At 46.3% G+C, this 22,733-nt stretch overlaps 1 protein-coding gene across 7 annotated transcripts in view; it reads right to left on the bottom strand.

The window, feature by feature from the left end:
* Positions 1-22,733, bottom strand: part of BCL2L14 (BCL2 like 14) — a 50,439-nt gene that overhangs the window by 1,353 nt on the left and 26,353 nt on the right. For 3 of the 7 annotated variants that reach the window (XM_008951955.4, XM_057299382.2, XM_003826554.5), the window contains 4 exons: positions 18,582-19,021; positions 10,950-11,123; positions 7,492-7,562; positions 3,405-3,671 (listed from right to left, as the gene is read on the bottom strand). In XM_008951955.4, coding sequence (XP_008950203.2) covers positions 3,405-3,671; positions 7,492-7,562; positions 10,950-11,123; positions 18,582-19,014 — 945 coding nt within the window. In that variant the 5' untranslated portion in view covers positions 19,015-19,021. The other 4 variants (XM_034935391.3, XM_034935392.3, XM_034935390.3 and 1 more) reach the window with 2 other exon arrangements.

The following is a 22,733-nucleotide window of genomic DNA, read 5'->3' as shown; positions in this document are numbered from 1 at the left end:
ATGAGATGTACTCATATGAAATGTGGAATACTGAGATAGGAACCCTGAGCTTCTGGAAAGCTTGTGCATGGGACTAGATTTCTCTCCTCCCACACTACTACAAGGACAGCAGAGAGAGCCATCGAGACACTTGGTGCCAATGGAAGTCCCAGGAGGCTTACTTCCCATTGTCTTCTTTTTTTCCCGTTAAGGGACTCTGAGCACACGCCCCAATCCACATATCCTTCACACTTCCATAGCTCCTATCAGCTCATAAATATTCTTTATCATCCTCCTTTATTTTGTTTCTACCCTTTGGAAAAATTAGTCATCCCTCTCACATTCTTTTTCTCCCCTCTCCTAATTTCCACTGACATGCTCCAAATTAAACTTAACTATGGCCAAGAGTTAAGATTAAGGTTTATGATAACTTGGATAAGAAATACATTTTGAATTGAAACTACAGATGTTAAAGATCTAGTGCCATCAATTTCTAAAGCCTTTGGAAATCCACTTTAGTATTCCTACTGAATAATTCATCTTTTTTTTTCTAATTGGAACTGTTTTTTTTCTCCAGTACCAGCAGCCAAATTAAAAAAATAATTGCATTCATTTCGGTTCCTCTTTTTGATTACTAGAATTGGAACTGCTAGTTTTATAAAGATTGATTGAAATATAATTATGCTATAAAATTCACTAATTCAGTGAATTCGTATATTCACTTTTAGTATATTCACAGAGTTATGCAAACATCACCTCTGATTTTAGGACATTATCATCACTCCAAAAATAAACTTCACATCCCTTAGCAATTATTCCCATTCTCTCACCCTCAGCTCCTAGCAACGAGTCTACTTTCTGTATCTATACATTTGCCTATTCTGGACACTTCATATACATGGAATCATACAGTATATGGCCTTTTTGCCTGACTTTCTCTCACTTTAGCATAATGTTTTTAAGGTTCATCCATGTATCAATACTTGCTTTATTTTTATAGTGGAATAATATTCCATTGTGTGGCTATACTACATTTTCCTTATCCATTCATCATTCATCAGTTGATGGACATTTGGGTTGCTTCCACTTTTTGGCTAATGGAAGCTATGAACATTTATGTACAAATTTTTGTATGAAAATATGTCTTCAACTTTCTTGGGTATATATCCAGGAGTGGAACTGGTAACTTTATTTTTTTTATTTTTTTTTATTTTTTGAGACAGAGTCTCGCTCTGTCTCGCAGCTGGAGTGCAGTGGCGCGATCTCGGCTCACTGCAAGCTCCGCCTCCCAGGTTCACACCATTCTCCTACCTCAGCCCCTCTGAGTAGCTGGGACTACAGGCACCTGCCACCATGCCCGGCTAATTTTTTTGTATTTTTAGTAGAGACGGGGTTTCACCGTGTTAGCCAGGATGGTCTCGATCTCCTGACCTCGTGATCCACCCGCCTCGGCCTCCTAAAGTGTTGGGATTACAGGCGTGAGCCACTGCGCCTGGCCCCTGGAATTGGTAACTTGATAGTTAACATTTACTCCCAAGTGGTTTTCCAAAGGGTCTGCACCATTTTACAATCCAACCAGCAACATAAACGGTTCCAATTTCTCCACATCCTCACCAACATCAATACTTTTCTTTTTCATTTTAGCCACTGTAGTGGATAGAGCTCAATGTTGCTTTGATTTGCATTTTCCTACTGTTGAAATGAAGATGTCAAACAAGCGTCTTTTCTTGTGCTTTTAGCCGTTTATATATATTCTTTGGAGAAATGTCTATTCAAATCCATTGCTCATTTGAAAATTGGGTTATTTGACATTTTATTGTTCAATTATAATAGTTCATTATGTATTTAGATATGTCTTTTATTAGAGATATTATTTGCAAGTATTTTTCCCCATTCTGTGGGGTTTTTTTTTTTTTTTTTTTCACATTCTTGGTGGTGGTGTTCTTGGAAGCACAAAACAACATCCAATGTATCTATTCTTTCTTTTGTTGCTTGTGCTTTTGGTGTAGAACCACTGCTTTTTAATAGCATATTTATGGTATTTTAGCTACATTAGTGGGTTAAATAGATTTTTGAGAGCTAGCCTGTGAACCCAATTGATAATTATAATTTCTCTGAGAAAATATATTAAGAGGACTAACAATGATTTTTAAAACGAATGCTTGAAACATAGTCAATTGGGAATTTGATCATCTTTTGTGTATTATTATGGTGCAAACATGAAGTGTTGGAGATTAGAGACTGTGCAGCCTTTGAGCTGGAAGGGTCAGGAGAGGCTTTGGGGCAGATGAGGGCTCGAGGGGGTTGTTGGGGTGAAGGAATCCTGGAAAGAAGAATAGGTAGAACTGAAATAATGTTGAGGAACCTGTCCTCCTTTTAGAATAAGCTAAGGCAGCTTAAGTTTAGAATACTTAAGAATGGCCTTGGTTGTTCAGATCAGCCACTTAGGGTTATCAAACTTGGTGCAAAAGTGGAAAATAGAAAGGAACTCAATGTACAGAAACTGAAGACCGTGGCAGCCACTGAAGACCATGGCGGGCACTTCAGACCCTTGGGCAAGATCAGCTGCACTTTCCTTCCATCAGCAAAGAGACCAAGGCTGTGTGGAGGTCCCACGGTCACTCCAGCCATGCCTAGAGCTGACTCAATCCTCCTGCTGGCCCCTGGACCATTCTAGTGGAAAGAGAACTAAGGATAATGTGGGGTGAAGGTCTGTCCGCCTAGGAATGCCTAGGCCTGTTGAGAGTTAAAGTTGTGGGGTAGTACATTTTGACACGGTGGACCTTATGTAGCTGTTTGAACATGGCAGTCTTAAGGAGACCTGAGGAACTGGGGATGAGCGATGGGAGAGGGTTTGAGGCAAAAGGGAAAGAGGTCTGTTTTGACTGATACCAGGTAATTGAAAATAGATGAAAGTTTAACTGTTGGCTTTTTATTTGGTATCAAAATGTCACCCTCAAAATGGCTGGGTCAAAGCAGCAATGACAAAATGTCATGAACCCTGAGTCTCTGCATGAGGCTTAGTCTCCGTGACCTCTAAGTGTCTGCAAGTGTGAGGAACTGTCTGCCTGCCCTTGTCTCCCTGCCAGACTTCCGTTGCCTACAAAATTTGTGAAAACAGAAATTACGTCTATCTAAACATTTCTTATCTCAGCATCTCCTCATTTCCTGTTCCATCTGACCAGTCCCTCTCCATCCACACATACCCTGCATACCCTTGGAGAGCTCAGTAAATATTTATTGATGATGAAGATAATCACTAAAAATATGTTCCCATCAATGGGATCTATCTCTGGCCACTCAAGTGTCCTAAACTCATGAGAACTGCTTCATAGATGTGTTCCCTTCATTTAAAAAAAAAAAAAAAATCCATCCCATCTCTTCTGAGTTCTGAGAAAATTTGTTTTTAAATAGGATACGCTTACCCATCCATCGTGCTGCTGGATCCATGGCGAGAAGTTCTCTTTCAGGTACTTGGTGCCAAAGCCCAGGACCCTGTTCATCGGGTGGTTGTCAATAGCTGTGAGCTTGGCCGTGACGTCTATTACAAGGGCAGCCTTAAAACCCTGAGCATTGACCTCTGATTCTCCCCTGGTGTCCACACCCATTAGGACCTGGTCTGTGATGGTCTTGAAAACAGAGTAGGACAGCCCATCCTGGAAGTGGCCCATCAAAGCCTTATCTTTCTTCAGCTGTGTACAAAAGAATAAGCACTCAGTACAGGAGCTTGGCTCCACGAGGCAGACAGAAGTTCATTCTTTAGCTCAAATGCAGGCCATCAAACCATCCCGTGGAAAACCCTGGATGCTGGTGTCAACCAAGGGAATGGGGATGAAGGCAGTGTCCTGCAGAACCAGAATGGGCATGTACTGCTCGGTGAATTCATTTCATCAGCACAAATACATGTATAAAATGGAACAGTCAGTTCATTTGACATTCAACAAATATTTCCTGAGCACTTATAATGGGCAGGTAGTATGGATGACTGAGATGCGGGTCCTCACTCAAAGGGCTCACAGTCTAGTGGGAATTGCAGAAAAATGTGATGTCCTTTGCTAGAAGTAGTGTAAGGGACAGGATCTGAAGCTTAGGAATCACTGTCTTGGCTCAAACCCCTGGGTCCACCTCTTACTTAGCTATGCAATCTTGGGGAAATTAACCTCTCAGATTCAGTTTGTCATCTCTAAACTAGGATGGTGATAGTATTGATACTATAGGGTAATTGTTTTCTTTCTTTTTTTTTTTTTTTTTAAGACAGGGTTTCACTCCCATTGCCCAGGCTGGAGTGCAGTGGTGTGGTCTCGGCTCACTGCAACCTCTGCCTCCTGGGCTCAAGTGATTCTCTTGCCTCAGCCTCCCAGGTAGATGGGACTACAGGTGCATGCCACCACACCTGGCTCATTTTTTTCTATTTTTTTGTAGAGATGGAGTTTCGCCATGTTGCCCACTCCTGGGCTTAAGCGATCCACCCACCTCAGCCTCCCAAAGTGTTGGGATTACAGGCATGAGTCCCTGCACCCAGTCTTCATTTTCTTTTCTTTTCTTTCTTTCTTTCTTTTTTTTTTTTTCTGAGATGGAGTCTCACTCTCTTGCCCAGACTGGAGTGCACAGGTGCGATCTCAGCTCACTGCAACCTCCGCCTCCCAGGTTCAAGCAATTCTCCTGTCTCAGCCTCCCAAGTAGCTGGGATTACAGTCACACACCACCACACCCGGCTAATTTTTGTATTTTTAGTAGAGACAGGGTTTCATCATGTTGGTAAGGCTGGTCTTGAACTCCTAACCTTAGGTGATCCACCTGCCTCGGCCTCCCAAAGTGCTGGGATTACAGGTGTGGGCCACTGTGCCCGTACCCAGCCTTCATTTTCTTAAGAAACTTTTATTATTATTGTTTTTTAGGGACAAGGCTTACTATATTGCCCAGGCTGGTCTCAAACTCCTGGCCTCAAGCGATCCTCCCACCTCGGCCTCCCCAGGAGCTGGGATTACAAGTGTGAGCCACTGTGCTTGGCCCTATACTATAGGGTAGTTGAACACTTTATAGTGCTGGACATAGAAGAGGTGCTTTGGAAATGCAAGTCATTTTTCAGGATGCTACAGGAGCATGGAGGTCAGGGAAGACTCCCTTGCATGCAATGTTCACTTAAAAAAACTCCAATTCATTGATTTCTTTCCCATTATTCTACACTATTGATTTTACCTCCCGGCCTTCCCTTGAACCTGGTATCTCTCTGCTTTACCTCCTTTGAACTACCACGCCTTTAAAACAAAATCAGTGCTGCCTCTTCTGCTTTTGAAAAATCAGGGCTCATATCAAAAAGCTATATATCATCTTCATTTAAAGCATTCTTGCAATGCCTGTTAATATGCTGGTTGTCATGTGAAAACGGAAATTTCTTAGTGAGCAGGGACAAAATATTTATTTGAAAATCCTCTAGTTCTGTCCTAGAGGAATGATAAGCCAAGCGGGTTTTCAACAAATATTGTTTCTAAAAGGGATATCTGGGGGATGAGTCAGATGTGATTGGGAGATTTTGGCAGACCTGTCTTTTCCCTGAACCACGCCCACCCCCACCGTCCAGGCCCCGTCTGGGTTGTGACTCTGCAGCAGGCATGGCCAGCCTCCTCCATAACAGGGAACAGACTCCTCTTCATCAGTTTCCCAATGGAGGAGAGGCCAGGCTCAAAACCCTAGCAGGCAGCCAAGTCGGGACTGTGCCAGAACAGTAAAAGAATCAAACGCCACAAAGACAGGGCTTCCACTGGCACCTCCTCACCCCTCCCCTGCCTGTCCCTCTCGGGTGCACCTGGCTCTTTGGCCTCTCCTGGAGGTGTAGGATGGGCCTTCGGGCTGTGTGTGCTCTTGGGACCAGCGGCTCTGCAGATCCCCTGCAGCCACACACACGGCACTCTGCAGTGGGAGCTTGGCACCCGCCCAGCACAAGGTCACACCTACCATGTGTCCCTAGCAGAGCTCCCTACTGGGGAAGCATGTAAAGGAAATAACCAAGGCTTTGCCATAAACAATGTAAAATATCCAAACTCCTTAAGAGAGAGCACCAGGCAAAGTGAGGTTTTTGAAAGTGGTAATTTGTGGGGGTGAAAATGAAACCATCGCTCTTCATAACCTGAGATCGGTGGCCTTCATCCCACCTCCAGCACCCCCATTCCGCCTTTCCCACCTCCCTGACCAATGACCACAAGTCCCTGCTTAGGGAAGCTGGGAAGGAGGTTGCCGTGGGAGCCACAGAAACTCCGAGTTGTAAAGAGCCCTTGAGGCTGTCTAAAGGACCCCTCGGAGTTCTGTGCTGAAATGCTAACTGGTATTGGCACCTACTTGCAGTTCTTCCCGTGACAGGAAGATCATTCCCTCACAAGGCACCCGTTGACTCTCATGGGCAGCCTGGAGTGCCTATTCTCCAGGAATGGAGGTTCATTCTTACCATAAGGAGAAATCAATCACCCCATACTAGGCATAATTTGTGTATCCATGACACTAGCTCTGGAGAAATGCAGGGGTGCCCTTACATCATGATCCTGTTCCATCTCTTGCTTCCTCTGCACCCCTCTCCACCCTCTACTTGTGGCCCCAAAGCTCACACACCCCGTTCTCTTTTCTTTAACCTAATATCCCTGGTTTTCTCGCTGTTTCTCATTCTGTCCCATCTCCCAGGTGCTTCGCCCTCTGGGTCACCAGCCTCTGGGCACACTTTTGACAAAGCTATAGACAGGAGCTGTTTGTCTTCCTGCAGAACCTCCCATCCCCACCCCCAGGGTCTGACTCCCTCCCCACAGATTCTGGCAAAACAAGGGTCTATGTCTGCAAGCCAGCCCCTGATTGACAGATTCTAGAGACTACTCAGTCGTCTGTGGGTTATGGACCCAGGAGGCATAGAGAAGCCCTTCTGACTCTGTTGAAGGTTTGCTCACCAACTCTTTACCTGAAGGCAACTCTCACCCGTTCCTGATTGGAAAGATGGGTCTCAACTTCCAAATGGCAGGAAATCCATACATTCTCCCAGTAACACTAGCGCACCTCCCTGGCTGAACTGCTAAGAGAGCCCTTAAACAGGCAACAGTCCAGCAACTACAGGGGAAAAAGATTCCAGAAAGTATTCCAGCTTTGGAGCAACTGTGGGACACAGATATCCAGGCTGCAAAGCAAATGCGAGTCTAAACTTCAATGAGGATCAGTTACATAGGGAATGAGATTAATAATTCCATCCAGCAAATTTTAATTTACTGGTGTCTTTTCTTGCAATAACAAGTTTCTTTTTTAGTTTCCAAAAATTCCAAGGAGGCTCCAGAAGGTTTACTTATGTTTTCCAAAGTGACTCATTTTTGAGATTCTACCAGCATGAAGAATTTTGACTCCAAGGGAAATAAAATTTAGGACTAAGTAGAAACCAGGACTTAGAGAGGGAATAAGGTTGCAACCTGGAATACAATTCCATTCTCGTGTACTAGTGCATGGGCACAGAAATCAATCGCATCAGTTCAAGGTGTTCCATACCTTTCTTTCCAACTGATCTCCTGAATATTTCAGCAGCTCAACAATTTTGGCTAGTATTTGTTCTTCTTCATCTGTCGGGGAAAATTCCAGTTATTTCTTTTAAGAGAAGCAAAAAATAATCTTACATTTTTCCAGGGACAATGAATGCTTGTGGCTTGGTAAGGGCTGGAGGAAGAGGCATGCTAATTCTTTTTTTTTTTATTTTTTTATTTTTTAGACAGAGTTTTGCTCTTGTTGCCCGAGCTGTAGTGCAATGGTGCGATCTTGCCTCACTGCAACCTCTGCCTCCCAGGTTCAAGAGATTCTCATGCCTCAGTCTCCCAAGTAGCTGGGATTACAGGCGTGTGCCACCATGCCTGGCTAATTTTTTTGTATTTTTAGTAGAAACCAGGTTTCACCATGTTAGCCAGGCTGGTCTCAAACTCCTGACCTCAGGTGGTCCACCCACTTCGGCCTCCCAAAGTGCTGGAATTACAGGCATGAGCCACCGTGCCTGGCAAGAAGCATGTTAATTCTTATCAAGTAAATCTTACCTCGCCTCTTCTGCCCAGACACAAACCATACTAGGGATTTCCCCTACAGCCCCTTCCTTTCCTTCTTTCCCCTTCTTCCTTTGCTCAGTCCCCCAGCTCTCAATGTGAAATTCATCGCTGTAGTTACCTTAAGCTTGTTGTTGAAGACATCAGTTTCACAGCACAGGATTCTGTCTATGAAGATATTTAGGGGGAATATTCTTCTGGTTTTTGGATTTTTTCCTCAGCAGATGGTGCTTTTATCTTATGGACACCATAAATCTCATATTTGATTATATTTCACTCTTTGGGTTAGTTGCTAGAAAGTATAGAGCCAAATTTGTGGCCCATATCTAAGAGAGTAGATAGTCTTGCTGGCCTACATTTTGGAAATTTAACCTAATTCCCAAATCCGTCTTATTTTCCTGTTTTTGTTTTCTTTTTACAAAGATATCTTTCAAATTGATGGATTTTATCTGACTAAAATTTATTCTTTGTATGCTGGGTCTTGACAATAAGGTGGGATATAAATAAGTAAAATTAATAAATTCCGCTATGGCCAAGGCTAAAAGGGCAGATGGATAGGAACGTGGCCACAGTTGCTGTATGGTGTGTGTTGGGGGGACAGGGTGTAGTGGAGTATGTGAGTCTTGCTCTGTCACCCAGGCTGGAGTGCAGTGGCACGATCTTGGCTCACTGCAACCTCCACTTCCCAGGTTCAAGTGATTCTCCTGCCTCAGCCTCCCGAGTAGCTGGGACTACAGGTGTGTGCCACCACACCCGGCTAATTTTTTTGTATTTTTAGTAGAGATAGGGTTTTACTATGTTGGCCAGGCTGGTCTTGAACTTCTGGCCTCAAGAGATCCGTCCGCCTCGGCCTCTCGAAGTGCTGGGATTACAGACGTAAGCCACCGTGCCCAGGCTTGGCAAAATAAACCTTCTTCTTCTTCTACTTTTTTTTTTTTAATTGAGATGGAGTTTCAGTCTTGTCACCCAGGCTGGAGTGCAATGGCATAATCTTGGCTCACTGCAACCTCAGCCTCCCCAGTTGAAGCGATTCTCCTGCCTCAGCCTCCCCAGTAGTTGGGATTATAGGCACCAGCCACTATGCCTGGCTAATTTTTTTGTATTTTTAGTAGAGATGGGGTTTCACCATGTTGGCCAGGCTGGTCTTGAACTCCTGACCTCAGGCGATCCACCTGCCTTGGCCTCCCAAAGTGCTGGGATTACAGGCACGAGCCACCGCTCCCGGCCAAAATAAAAGTTCTACACTGAGTGAGATCTGTCTCGATATATTGGGTTAACACTCTCTTAGGGAAAGTTGCTGGCACAGCTGCCTGTATTTCTCCTGTGCACAGAGGATGAGGTCATCTTAGCTTTAGCTTGGTTTAGGGGTGGCATTCCATCTCCCAAGCCCATGTGGGATAGTAATAAAATGTCACATTGTTTTTTTTAGCAGACTCAGAGGCCTCCTCCTCTCCTCCAGCTCTTCACACGGTCCCCTGAGCCTCTGTGGCAGCTGTGGCCCCTTTAGTGTGGCTACCGCTCTGCATCGGGGTTGGGAGACCCGGATACCTTTGGAGGGAGAACCTTCACCTTGTTCTTTAGGGAGGTGCAAACCCAAGATCCACCGTGGCCTCACTGTTAGAGGAGTTAAAAAGAAATGATTTAGGCAGATAGTGAGGGTAAGGAAGTTCTCAGGAAGGTTTTCCTTTTAATGAAAAGCAGCCCCAAATCATTTTCTTTTCTAACAAAGAGTAGCCTGTAAAATTGAGCTGCAGACATAGACAAGCAAGCTAAAAGCTTGCACAGTGAATGTTGGCAGCTGTGCCAATAGGAAAAGGACACCTGGGACTAGGCATGTCCAAAGGCCGCATTTTCCCTTTTTCTTTCCAATCACGTGTGCCCTAGGGAGCAGGCAACATGGCGCTGGGCAAGTGGAAAGCCCACTTGCGTATTAAGATGAGGGTGGGGTGGCCAGCTTCCCCCATGCTATGTAAACGTCACACCTGGTTCAACTGATCTTTGGATCCTATGTAAATCAGACACCACCTCCTCAAACCTGTCTATAAAATCCGGTGCACTCTGTCGCAGGCCAGAAGTCACATTTGGGTTCCCCTCTCTGTCGCAGGAGAGAGAGCTGTTCTCCTTTCTCTTTGTTTTGCCTATTAAACCTCTGCCGCTAATCTCACTTCTTGTGTGTGTCCATGTCCTCGATTCCCTTGGCATGAGACAACGAACCTCACGTATTTATCCCAGACAATGAGGCTGCGTCATCACAACCTCCACTGTAGTTTGTGGAGGGAGCCAGGAGCAAGAACTGTGGTGGGGGAATGCCGAGCAGAGCTTCTCTTCCAGTGGCACTTGGCTTTGCTCCCCTTCACTCTCCCCTCAGTGCCTTGAGTTACCACCAGCCTGATGGGATCTACAGTCTCAGCTATTGCTATGGTTTGGGTGACAACTGACCCAGCCTTGTCACTACTTCTCAGTTCTGCTCCATGTCTTGCACCATAGCTGGTGCCTGACAACCCCTGCTTTTTCACAAAGCCCTAAAGCAATGTTATAATATAAATCCCTGGCTTGACGCTCCAACTGTACCTGGTGCAAATTGGCCCAGGGTCACTGGTAACATGATCAGATCTAACATTGCATTTTCCGCCACAGACAAGGCTGAATGCGGGCTTTGTGTTTCCTCCTCTCCCTCTGTAGGAGACTTTCCTTTCTTACTTAGCAGAGAGCTGGGAATGTTTGTTCAACCTGCTGGGGCAGCCCCCTTGCCTTGGGCTGGTGTCTCAAGCTGGAGCTCATTGCCCACAGCCTGTGGCTGTCAAGCCCTCAGTCCAGGCAGCGGAGACTGTCAAGTTGCCGAGCCCTGGGATGGATAAATACACAAACGCTCCTGCGCCCCTGCCTGGCAAACACTCCACCCAGGGAAGGAAAGCTTACCTTTCTTAGAACTTGAAGCTACAGGCCCGTGGCCTTGGAGCTGGAAGGGGAGACCCTCAGCTACAAAAATCTCTTTGGACTTGAAGCCTCCTGCCTGGGTCGCTTGTGGTGGTGGCCAGGAATAAACAATTTCAGCTACTCGGTTGGCAATGGAAACGACTTTGGGGTCCACAGCTGAAACAAGACAAAATGGTGCTGAGAGGCCCTTCCCAGAACTTCATCTGGCTCATTGGTATGCAAAGTTGCCTGGAATGAAAAGACCAGGCCAGAATAGAAGGAAACTGCCTGGGAGTATGTGTGCTGGGGGAGGGTCATTCTTCAGAAAGGACTGAAAGTTGCCTGGCAGAGGCCGGGATGTGGGAGGGGTGCATGCAGGAATGATTGTCACCTTGAAACAATTGGCCTTCTGCACACTCTTTTTGAAGTCTTGCAAAATTAGGGTCTCCTTTCCCCTTTGCAAGGGAAGAGACACAAAAAGGAGTGCTTAGCTCTTTACTTGAAGGAATGCTCATTATGCTTTTATTTTTATTCTTTTTTCTCGACATGCTTTATACCTCTAAGAGCCAGCCCCTACATGCATAGGAGGACATTCGATAGTTTGACAAGCATTTCGGGGTTGGTCACTGAAGAAAGAAATATCCCTGCTCTCAGGGCAATGAGATTCATCATCCAAGTCCATTATCAACTGAACACCTAACTCCCGCTGCTGGTACAGTTCTGCCTCTTCTCTCCTCTCCATGTCTACTGGAAAACATTCAATGAATGCTTATAGGTAAACAAGGATGCAGTCAGCACAACTTACGGCCTTCAAGAATTTACAAGCTGAGAAAAGAGTTACGTCATGTATTTGCACACAGAATTGTAGAATAAAGCACTTTGAGATAGGACGGTGAAATGGCATTGGCCCAGTGAATATTGTAGCCTATAAGAGACCAGTCGCCTTTGCCCCTGAGTGGGGAAAAGGGGAGGTGGGATGGGCAGATGGCATGGCTGAGTTGCTGGGTGGTAAAATTTTCACTGTTGATTTGTCACTAATTTCTAACCTTTTATTTGTTTATTTACTTTTTTCCAGACAGAGTCTCACTCTGTCACCCAGGCTGGAGTGCAGTGGTGTGATCACAGCTCACTGCAGCTTGGACCTCTCAGGCTCAAGCGATTGTCCCACCTCAGCCTCCTGAGTAGCTGGGATGACAGGTGTGCATCACCACGCCTGGCTAATTTATTAAAATTCTTTTTCTAGAGATAAGGTCTCCCTATGTTGCCCAGGTTGGTCTTGAACTCCTAAGCGCAAGCAATCCTCCCACATCAGCCTCCCAAAGTGCTAGGATGACAAGGATGAGCCACCACCACACCCAACCTAAATCCTAAACTTTTAAAAGCTTGTATAAGCTGTCTTGGATGCCGTGTGGAGCAGCTGGGTTTTACCATGTAACATTTGAAGACTAACATTAGGTAATTCACAGGACTTGAAGACAGTAATGGAGTGGCGTTTTGGACAGAAGGTTGGTGTGCTCAAACTCCTAGGGCACTCCTGGGCTTTTGTACAGCACTGTAGGTAAGAGAGGCAAGTAGGGGGCCTGGGAGGGACTGAGCCACAAGAGAAACAGGTTTTGACATCATATGGAGCTGCCAAGGTGGCTCCTGATCCCTCTCCCTGGATTCCTCCAAGCTGAAGGCTTCAGTGTCCTCCCTTCAGCCCTCCAGCCATTCACGGAAAGGCCACAGAAGATACTGCTCTGTCCATGATGCCATCCTCTGGTGGACATCTGACTCATAAAGCCATCTTTTTCATGGTTAGTCCACAGGGTTCAAAAACCGATAAGAAGCGAATGACGGAGAGAAGAAAGATCAAGAAGAAAAGGATCAATGTCTTTCCTCCTCGTTTTTTAAGAAGCAAGCGAAACAGACTTTCCACTTTGTAATCCCCTTATTGCAGCCCAACCAGCCTCCGCTGGAACTCTGGCCACCCATGGCCCCTGGCAAAGAAAGAAATGGCAAGAGGCTGTCTTCCAAAGCCAAGGGAAACTTCCCTGGCTATGTCCTCAGGAGATGAGAAAGGAAAGCAGGCCTCTGCTGCCTTTTCAACCTTGTGCAGCTCATCTAGGGTGATCAGCATGCGGTTCTACCACCAGAAAGCACCCTGTGCCCATCTTGCACATTAAGAAGGTCCATGAAGGGTCCCAAAGGCTCTGTCCCCTCCTCCCCTCATAAGGCAGGGCAGCCACAAGATCACCAACAGGTACAAAATTACCCAATCTGGCTAACTGTGTACAGGGTATTGACTTTTTTTTTTTTTTTTTTTTTTTTGAGACGGAGTCTCGCTCTGTTGCCCAGGCTGGAGTGCAATGGCACGATCTCGGCTCGCTGCAACCTCCACCTTCTGGGTTCAAGCCATTCTCTCTTTCTCAGCCTCCTGTGTAGCTGGGATTACAGGCGCCCGCCACTACGTCCAGCTAATTTTTGTATATTTTCAGTAGAGACAGGGTTTTGCCATGTTGGCCAGGCTGGTCTTGAACTCTTGACCTCAGGTGATCCTCCCGCCTCAGCCTCCCAAAGTGCTGGGGTTACAGCAGGGTATTGATTTCTATGGGTTTGTGGACATGGAGTGAGACATGTCCAGGAGAAACTATAAGCAAACATGTTCCCACAGATGCACTAGCTCTAGTTAAAATTCCCATCTTGGATATTTTAATTTTAAAACATGAAAAAGAAAAGATTATATCCTTGTCAGACTTGGTCCTGTCTGATAGGCGAGGGAACACTGGATGGGGTAGGGAGAAGACAGAAAGGCTGTCTGTTCCTTGGAGTCTGTTTTGGGGGTCATCGTGGGGTCAGGAAGAGCAGGCCAACAGGGTTGGAAGGTCCCATTTCGCCTGTGGTCTGAGGCATTTGTTTTAAAGAGAAAGGGCAGAGGGTTGGGGTGTGACTTCCTTATGGACTGCTCTTTCCCACTCAGTATCCACTTTCTTCTTCTTCCTTAGTAACAGACCTCTAAAATGTGAGGGGCAGCAATGAACCCAGCTGAACAAACTATATTCCCTGGGCTCCCTTGCAGTAGGGAAGGGCCAATGAGATGTCAGAAGCTGGGGGCAGTTTCAAGAAAGCTCTCGAAAAGGGAGCTAAGGCTGGGTGCGGTGGCTCACGCCCGTAATCCCAGCATTTTGGGAGGCCAAGGCAAGGCCATCATTTTAGGCCAGGAGTTCGAGACCAGCCTGGGTAACACAGACCCCATCTTTACAAAAGATTAAAAAATAATAATAAAATAAAAGGGAGCTGAATTACCTAGAAAGAAGGCACCCTTTGCCCTTCCTTTGCTTCCTTTTTATTCCTGCCTGAGATGTAGACATGATGGGGGAAGCCCCAACAGCCACCTTTAGAATATAAGGTGACTTTGAGGTGGAAGCCACGAGCTGAGGGATGACAGAATTCCCAGGAATTCTTTTTTTCACCCCGTCATCCAAGCTGGAGTGCAATGGTGTGATCTCAGCTCACTGCAACCTCCGCCTCCCAGGCTCAAGTGATTCTCCTCCTTCAGCCTCTGGAGTAGCTGAGACTGCAGGCGCGCACCATTGCACCTGGCTAATTTTTGTATTTTTTAAAATAGAGACAGGGTTTTGTCATGTTGCTTAGGCTGGTCTCAAACTCTTTGGCTCAAGCGATCTGCCCACCTCAGACTCCCAAAGTGCTGGGATTATAGGCATGAGCCACCTTGCCTGGCTATTCGCAGAAATTCTTAATAACCTTGTGGAGCTGTCATATCATGCCTGAGCCGCCAAACTTTTGTCCTCTTTTAAAGGAGAGAAAAGCAAACCTGTATATTATTTAAGCCATGGGTATTTGGGTGTTCCACTGTATATCGCTGAACCTCACCTTAACTGTAACATTCCATGTGAGCAAATCGTAGCTATGGAGAAACAAAAGATTCACAAGTGAAAGAGCCTGGGTTGGTAGTCTTTAAAACTAGTGTTAATGTCCATTTCTCTACATCCTGAGGCCTCTTCCTAACAGAGTTTGGTCTTGGGACATAATGTCACAGTTCCCATGTAAGCCCGGTACTGAGGCCTAGCAGTGGCTGTACAAGGCTACATAGTAACCTACAGTTAAAATAACCCAGGTGAGGCCAGGCACGGTGGCTCACGCCGGTAATCCCAGCACTTTGGGAGGCTGAGGCGGACAGATCACGAGGCCAGGAGATCGAGACCATCCTGGCTAACACAGTGAAACCCTGTCTCTACTAAAAATACAAAAAATTAGCCGGGCGTGGTGGCGGGCGCCCATAGTCCCAGCTACTCGGGAGGCTGAGGCAGGAGAATGGTGTGAACCCGGGAGGCAGAGGTTGCAGTGAGCCGAGATCGGGCCACTGCACTCCAGCCTGGGCGACAGAGCAAGACTCTGTCTCAAAAACAACAAACAAACAAAAAAGAACCCAGGAGAAACCAAATTTGTAAGGCCTGATTTATATGTGGCAAAATAGAAATAGAATGTGAGGCTCTCTTGGATCACGCCCAATGTAAAACCAACACAAGTAACACAAGTAAAAAACACACAATTAACTGACTAAATGCAAGCGTGAGGAGAAAGGTGATAAGGGAAGATAAGCTGTACATATGTGTTTAAAGCCTTCTTAGGAGGTAATCATTTTTCATTTTTTATGGAGAATATTATTCAGCCATAGGTACTATTCAGCTATTCAGCACATTAACACATCACCTAAGTGTTTTTGAATGTAATCTTTAATTCTCAATCTCACATAAAAGTTTTCTTTCCCTACTGAAAAAAGAAATAAAAGCTTCTCTTGAAATTTTAGAAAATAAAAAAAATGTCAAATGACACTCCAGTAAATACTGAAATACAGAATGCAATTTATCTCAGGAAAAACCAGAAGACTAAGGTCTGTAAAAGCTTTCTCTGTCTGCTGGCAAAGTCCACAGTACAGGCCAAGTAGAAAAGCCTATTTAGGTGCCTCCAAATTGTTCTTTGCCCCAGAGCCCAGATGCCACCCCCGGCGGAAGAAGCCACGGCTGGGTGAGGGCAGCTGAGGGGTGGGGAGGCAGATGTGGAGGGAAGGACCACAGGGGGCCGCTCCCTCTTGCTCTAGACCTGCCTTAGCTGGGCAGAGTTCAGAGAGCAGATGCCTTGCTGTAAAAATTAAACAAGTCTAGGGAGAGGCCTGGACTTCTGGTGAGTCCAGGCTCTGCTACTGACTGGATGTTTCCTTGGTAAGCCCTTTTTGTGGGACTCCCATTTCCTCATCCTGTCTGTGCCATGAGGTTCCCTCAGATGATCCTGACCATAACTCCCACTGTTCTAAACATCTGAAACTCTAATGGGAAATGGGAGTTTCCTTGATCATAGTGAATGATCTAAAGCTGTCTATGAGTGGGCTGATTCTCCAAGCAAGCCAGGACTGTCATATTTAAAAACTGAGACATTACTGCCACCTCTTGACTAATTATTGACAAGTTACCCAGGCCAATGAAACTCAGCAGGAGGGGGCCTTTCTTTTAAAATCTGGCTTTGCGGCTGGGTGCAGTGGCTCACACTTGTAATCCCAGCACTTCGGGAGCCCAAGGTGGGCAGATCACGAGGTCAGGAGTTCGAGACCAGCCTGACCAACATGGTGAAACCCTATCTCTACTAAAAATACAAAAATTAGCCAGGCCTGGTGGTGCGCGCCTGTAATCCCAGCTACTCAGGAGGCTGAGGCAGGAGAATTGCTTGAACCTGGGAGGCGGAGCTTGCAGTGAGCCGAGATTACACCACAGCACTCCAGCCTGGGCGACAGAGCAAGACTCCATCTAAAACACCTTAAAAAAAAAATCTGGGCTTTGGGCACTGGGCTTTGTTGAAGGGGAAGAAGATGCTTATGCCAAGGTGTGCGCATGAAGGGCAACTGTCTTTTTTTTTTTTTTTTTGGAGACAGAGTCTCATTATGTTACCCAGAGCTGGGGTGCAGTGATGTGATCTTGGCTCACTGCAGCCTTGACCTCCTGAGCTCAAGTGATCCTTCCACCTCAGCCTCCATAGTAGCTGGGACAACAGGCATGCGCCACCATGCCTCGCTAATTTTTTTATTTTAATTTTTTAATGGAGACAGGGTCTTGCTATGATGCCAGGCTGATCTCAAACTCTTGGTGTTAAGTGATCCTCCTGCCTTGGTTTCCCACAGTGCTGAGAGTATAGACGTGATGGGCTCTCACTCTGTCACCCAGGCTGGAGTGCAGTGGTATCATCTTGGCTCACTGCAACCTCTACTTCCCAGGCTCAAGCCATCCTCCCACCTCAGCCTTCTGAGTAGCCAGGACCACAGGCGTGCACCACCATGTCTGACTAATTTTTTTGTATTTTTTGGTAGAGACAGGGTTTTGCCATGTTGCTAAGGCTGGTCTTGAACTCCTGAGCTCAACCGATCCACCCACCTTGGCCTCCCAAAGTGCTGGGATTACAGGTATGAGCCTCAGTGCCTAGTGAAAATGTTTCATTCAGTACAATTAATTTTGTCCAACTGAGGGAAGATTTTGTCTAAATGCTTCTTAGTTGTTTTTGTAGGATGGTTTGTACTTTGTCAAGAGTCCTTTTACTCTTGCTCTCTGATCTTCCCATCAACCATACGAGGTGGAGAGAGTGGGGTACCCAATGTACAGATGGAAACACACAGGCCCTGAGCGAATGAGTTGACTTAGGAAGAGCAGCGGTCCAGGCAGCTCAAGCAAGCCCCTGGTTAGGGCTCATTCTTTTTTTTTTTTTTTGAGACGGAGTCTTACCCTGTAGCTCAGGCTGGAGTGCAGTGATGCAATCTCGGCTCACTGCAACCTCCGCCTCCCAGGTTCAAGTGATTCTCTTGCCCCAGCCTCCCGAGTAGCTGGGAATACAAGCATGCGCCACCATGCCTGGCTAATTTTTTGTATCTTTAGTAGAGATGGGTTTTCACTATGTTGGCCAGGCTAGTCTCGAACTCCTGACCTTATGATCTGCCCACCTTGACCTCCCAAAGTGCTGGAATTACAGGCATGAGCCACTGCGCCTAGCCTCCTTCTTTTATATTGGTGTCTGGTACAGAGGACTAGGAATTTGGGAAACAAGCTTATTTATAGACAGTGGAGAAAGAAAACCAGTCGCAGCACCCTTAACTTCCATCATTTCCTTTTAGTCTTTTTTTTTTTTTTTTGACAGAGTCTCACTCTGTCGCCCAAGCTGGAGTGCAGTGATGCCATCTCGGCTCACTGCAAGCTCCACCTGCTGGGTTCACGCCATTCTCCTGCCTCAGCCTCCCAAGTAGCTGGGACTACAGGCGCCCGCCAACACGCCCGGCTAATTTTTTGTATTTTTTAGTGGAGACGGGGTTTCACCATGTTAGCCAGGATGGTCTCAATCTCCTGACCTCATGATCCGCCCGCCTTGGCCTCCCGGAGTGCTGGGATTACAGGCGTGAGCCACCGCGCCCAGCCAGCAACTCCTTTTAGTCTTGAGAAAAGCAGGGCAATTATGATTGAACACTAATAAGTTGGAAAGCTGAGGCACAACGCATGCCTTCTCTAAAGCCACTTTACAACATGAGAAGAGATGTACCACTCTGGACACAAAGAAGAGAAAAACCAGGATGCGGGAGAGAAAGAAATCCCAGATGCCTACCTTCATGCTCCAAGCATTGCTCCACGTTAGAAAGACACCTGGACCACTGCTGGCTGTGCGAATCTTGGTATTCCAACGTCCTTTGACCCTGAGCAGAGACCTTGGCAGGCGTGCTCTGCGAATCTTCCTTCTCCACTACTCCAAAGAATGCTTTCCAAGAAGACTTTTTCTTGCCAAGGTTTATGGCCTTCTCACTGGATTGGGAATTTCTGCAAGGCCATGACACCTCTGTCCATGACTCATTTGCTGAACAATTCCCCAGGCCCCTCTGGGACAAAGTTCTTGTTCTCAGCAGCTTTGGTGAGAAGAGAGCAGGGGTGCTCTTGAAGACATGATGTCTGGTGTAGTAGGCGAGAATTTTGAATTCTATGGTGTTTAGGTCATCATCATCTAGGGGGATTTCTTCCAGGTCACACGCACTGGTGCTACACATGTTGGGCCTGTAACAACGAAGTCCACACTGTGCCCTTCTATGCAGGGCCACTTACTCTTTGCAGGTTAGGAGAGACAGGGGTGAAAACTCAGGAAACATTTATTGAACATCTATTGTGTTTGTGCTGGAGGGTAGAGAGGGAAAAGCCACAGTCTTACTGGGGTGGGAAGAGAGACATGGCCATAGATAACTCCACATAAAGAAAATTAACTGCCGGGTGCGGTGGCTCACGCCTGTAATCCCAAAACTTTGGGAGGCCAAGGCGGGCGGATCATGAGGTCAGGAGTTCAAGACCAGCCTGGCCTATACAGTGAAACCCCGTCTCTACTAAAGATACAAAAATTAGCCAGGCATGGTGGCGCACGCCTGTAGACCCGGCTACTTGGGAGGCTGCGGCAGAAGAATCGCTTGAACCCAGGAGTCGGGGGTTGTAGTGAGCTGAGATTGCGCCACCGCACTCCAGCCTGGCGACAGAGTGAGACTCCATCTCAAAAAACAAAAAACAAAAAACAAAAGAGAGAGAATGAACTAATGAACTAAGTAAGAGGTCTAACAGAGATGCAGATAGCCAGGTTAGAAGGCAGGGATAGGTGAGCTTCAAAGAAAGAGGCAAGTGAAAGCTTTTGGAAAGCTAGAAAGAGTTAGACAGGTGGGTGGATATTGGGGCTACAACAGGGTGGGCAGAGGGGAGATTATAGGTGAATTCAGAATGTGTTTGAAGAGTGGTGAGAGAACTGGGACAGCATACGTATGCAGTTTGCAAATAGCCAGGGCTTGAAAATAGTGGAGGGAAAATAAGTGAACTAGCACTTGGGTCCAGATTATGGTGGTCTTTGACTATCAGGCTGAAGCTTCGCATTTTCTCACGTTGATCAGTACATTTCAAAATGAGCTGTGGACTGTGGAGTTAAAGGTCTTGCTGGGGAGGTGGCAAAAGAGGGAGGCCAATTCAGGGAAGAGAAATGCCTGGGACCTGACCCTTCCCTTCCTCGGTTCCTTCTCCCTCTACCCTCTGCTTTAGCTTGTCCCGGCTTCTCTCTCCTCTCTCTCTGTCTTTCTTTTTTTTACTATATTTGGTATGCCATGTAAGATTTCATCTGAAAAAAGCATCCTGTTATTTTATTTTACTTTTTACGAATTTGAAACACACTGATGGAGGCAATGGAGAGCTGTTCAAAGTTTTGAGTAGAGAGTGATGTGATCACAGGCATGTTTGAAAAAGATCAGTACAAGCACTAAAACAACAGGATGCAAGCATTTCGTCTTTATTTCCATACGAATAACAGGATAGATAAAGAACTGATTTTGTTCAATTTCCTTTGCTTAAGCTTACATGAAATAACTCCTTCTCTGGTTTCCTGCTAGGAAAGCAGTTCTTTTTGCTAATAATCTGTTTCCTTCTGCTGTCTGTTAAGGACTACATTTTCCTTTTAGTCTCAGATGTGAGAAAGCTGAGATCTACCGTGTGAAATGTCCCAGGCAGTGAGTGTATCAAGAATTAGCTTGGGCTTCTCAGTCTAACAGTCCCAAATTCAGATTGTGGCCATGCCAGTGACTAGTTTTGTGACCTGTGGCAGATTACTCCATCTCTCCAAACATGAACTTCCTACAGGCAAATTGTAAATAATAATAGTCATCTTGCAGGGATATTGTAAGGGTGTAAGATACACAAGAGAAGTTCCTGCACAGAACCTGGCTCAAAAGTGGTAGCTATGTTTTTTTTCTAGTTCAGCTGTTGTCCTAGGCCCCAGGCTCTCTCTCTCTCTCTTTTTTTTTTTTTTTTGAGACTCAGTTTTGCTCTGTTGCCCAGGCTGGAGTGCAGATCATAGCTCACCACAGCCTCAACCTCCCCAGCTCAAGGGATTCTCTCACCTCAGCCCCTCAAGTAGCTGGGAACACAGGAACATGCCACCACACCTGGCTAATTTTTTTGTTTTGTTTTTTAGAGACAAGGTCTCGCTATGTTGCCCAGTCTGGTGCCAAACTCCTGGGCCCAAGTGATCCACCTGCCTCAGCCTCCCAAAGTGCTGAGATTACAGCCATGAGCTACCATGCCCGGCCTCAGGCTCCATCTTAATATGGCTCTTAATAATGTTCCCTTCCCTTTCTGGTCCTAATTTAAGACAGTCTTTCGGCATGTAAGCTGGTGTGATGATAAAGAAGCTGCAGTAATATTAAGGGGATTGGCTGGCATGTTCCTCTTTTTCTCTCCACTGTACCCTGTCATACCAGGACCAAATTATAAAGAAATGGGACAGTAACTGCAGACAGGGTTTGAGGCAATGTGAGGTGGTACAGACAAATTGGCCTGGGTGTCTGAAGGATGGATGGCCAGGGCTGGCTCAGCTTCTAACCTGCAACATCCTTGGGCAAGTCACACCACCTTTTTGTTCCTCGGTGTCCACGTTGTTAGATAGAATAAGGATATTCTCTAACTTTTCCCCCTGGTTCTGCTATTGGAAGGAGGTGTAGGAGCTGAAATATCTCCCCTGAGGGCCTGCTGGATGCTGCCTTTTTCCATCACTGTCTCCTCTCCTTTACTTAGAAGAGGCTCACATTGGCTGATAGTGAAGCTGTTGATCTGAGGAACTGCTCCTTGGCCAGGCCCCAGGAAAGCAAGGGTCCCTGGCTAGGTGCGTTCTGATGGAAGTGAGCCTGGGAGGGATGCAGCGGGCTATGCCGCAACATCAGGTGATGCTGGAGGGGACAAAAATGGCCCTCCCAGTGCAGCAAAGGGCAAGTTGCAAAACCCACCAGACCAACTACACAGACACAATTACACAACTTCCAAGCCCCACAAACCTCCCACACATAACTGAATGTAAGCAAATGCTTGAGGAGTATGGCATGAAGTGGGGGTCATGACTGCAATCCTTCCTCCTCCTCTGCTGTTTCTTCACATTCCTGTCTTATTCCAGGGCTTGGACAATCTTTCTTCCCGCCACTGCTCCAATTTCACATTCACTTACATGCATTTCACTTACATGCAAATCGTTTGCTCTGTAAGGAGTCACGTCAATGTCTCCTCAATGTTCCTTACTGCTTTTCCACTTACCCCTTCCCGCTCCCCAATTCCATCCAATCCCACCCTCCCCCATGCATTTTCCGGGCATCCCACCCTCCCCCATGCTTTTTCCGGGCATCCCACCCTCCCCTCATCCATCCTGCAGCACAGCCCTGTCCATTCTGCTTGTATTGGACATCTGGTGACCCTATACTCACCCCAGCTCCACTTCCCTGTTCCCAATGACCAATCTTGGTCTCACTAAAGGTGAGACAACCATTATGTGTCTCCTGATCCAAAAACATTGGATCCGAATCTGATCAAGCCTCTGGATCTAATGATCAGTTTACAGGAAATACAGGGGACAGAGAAATAAACTAATGACCACAAGAAGGCAGCTATCCAAATTCAGTATGTGGGAAGTTCTGCAAGACAAATGGCCGGTTTCTTCAACAAATAAATAGCACCAAAAAAAAGGTGAAGACAGAGAACTGCTACAGCTTAAAAGAGACATAAGAAACATATCCGGCAGGGCACGATGGCTCACGTCTGTAATCCTAGCACTCTGGGAGGCCAAGGCGGGTAGTTCACCAGAGGTCGGGAGTTTGAGACCAGCCTGACCAACATGGAGAAACCCCGTCTCTACTAAAAACACAAAATTAGCCAGGCATGGTGGCACATGCCTGCAATCCCAACTACTCGGGAGGCTGAGGCA

Source organism: Pan paniscus, chromosome 10 (genome assembly GCF_029289425.2).
Source record: "Pan paniscus chromosome 10, NHGRI_mPanPan1-v2.0_pri, whole genome shotgun sequence".
NCBI classification, from domain to species: domain Eukaryota; kingdom Metazoa; phylum Chordata; class Mammalia; order Primates; family Hominidae; genus Pan; species Pan paniscus.
This window is presented reverse-complemented; position numbering and strand designations above follow the sequence as displayed.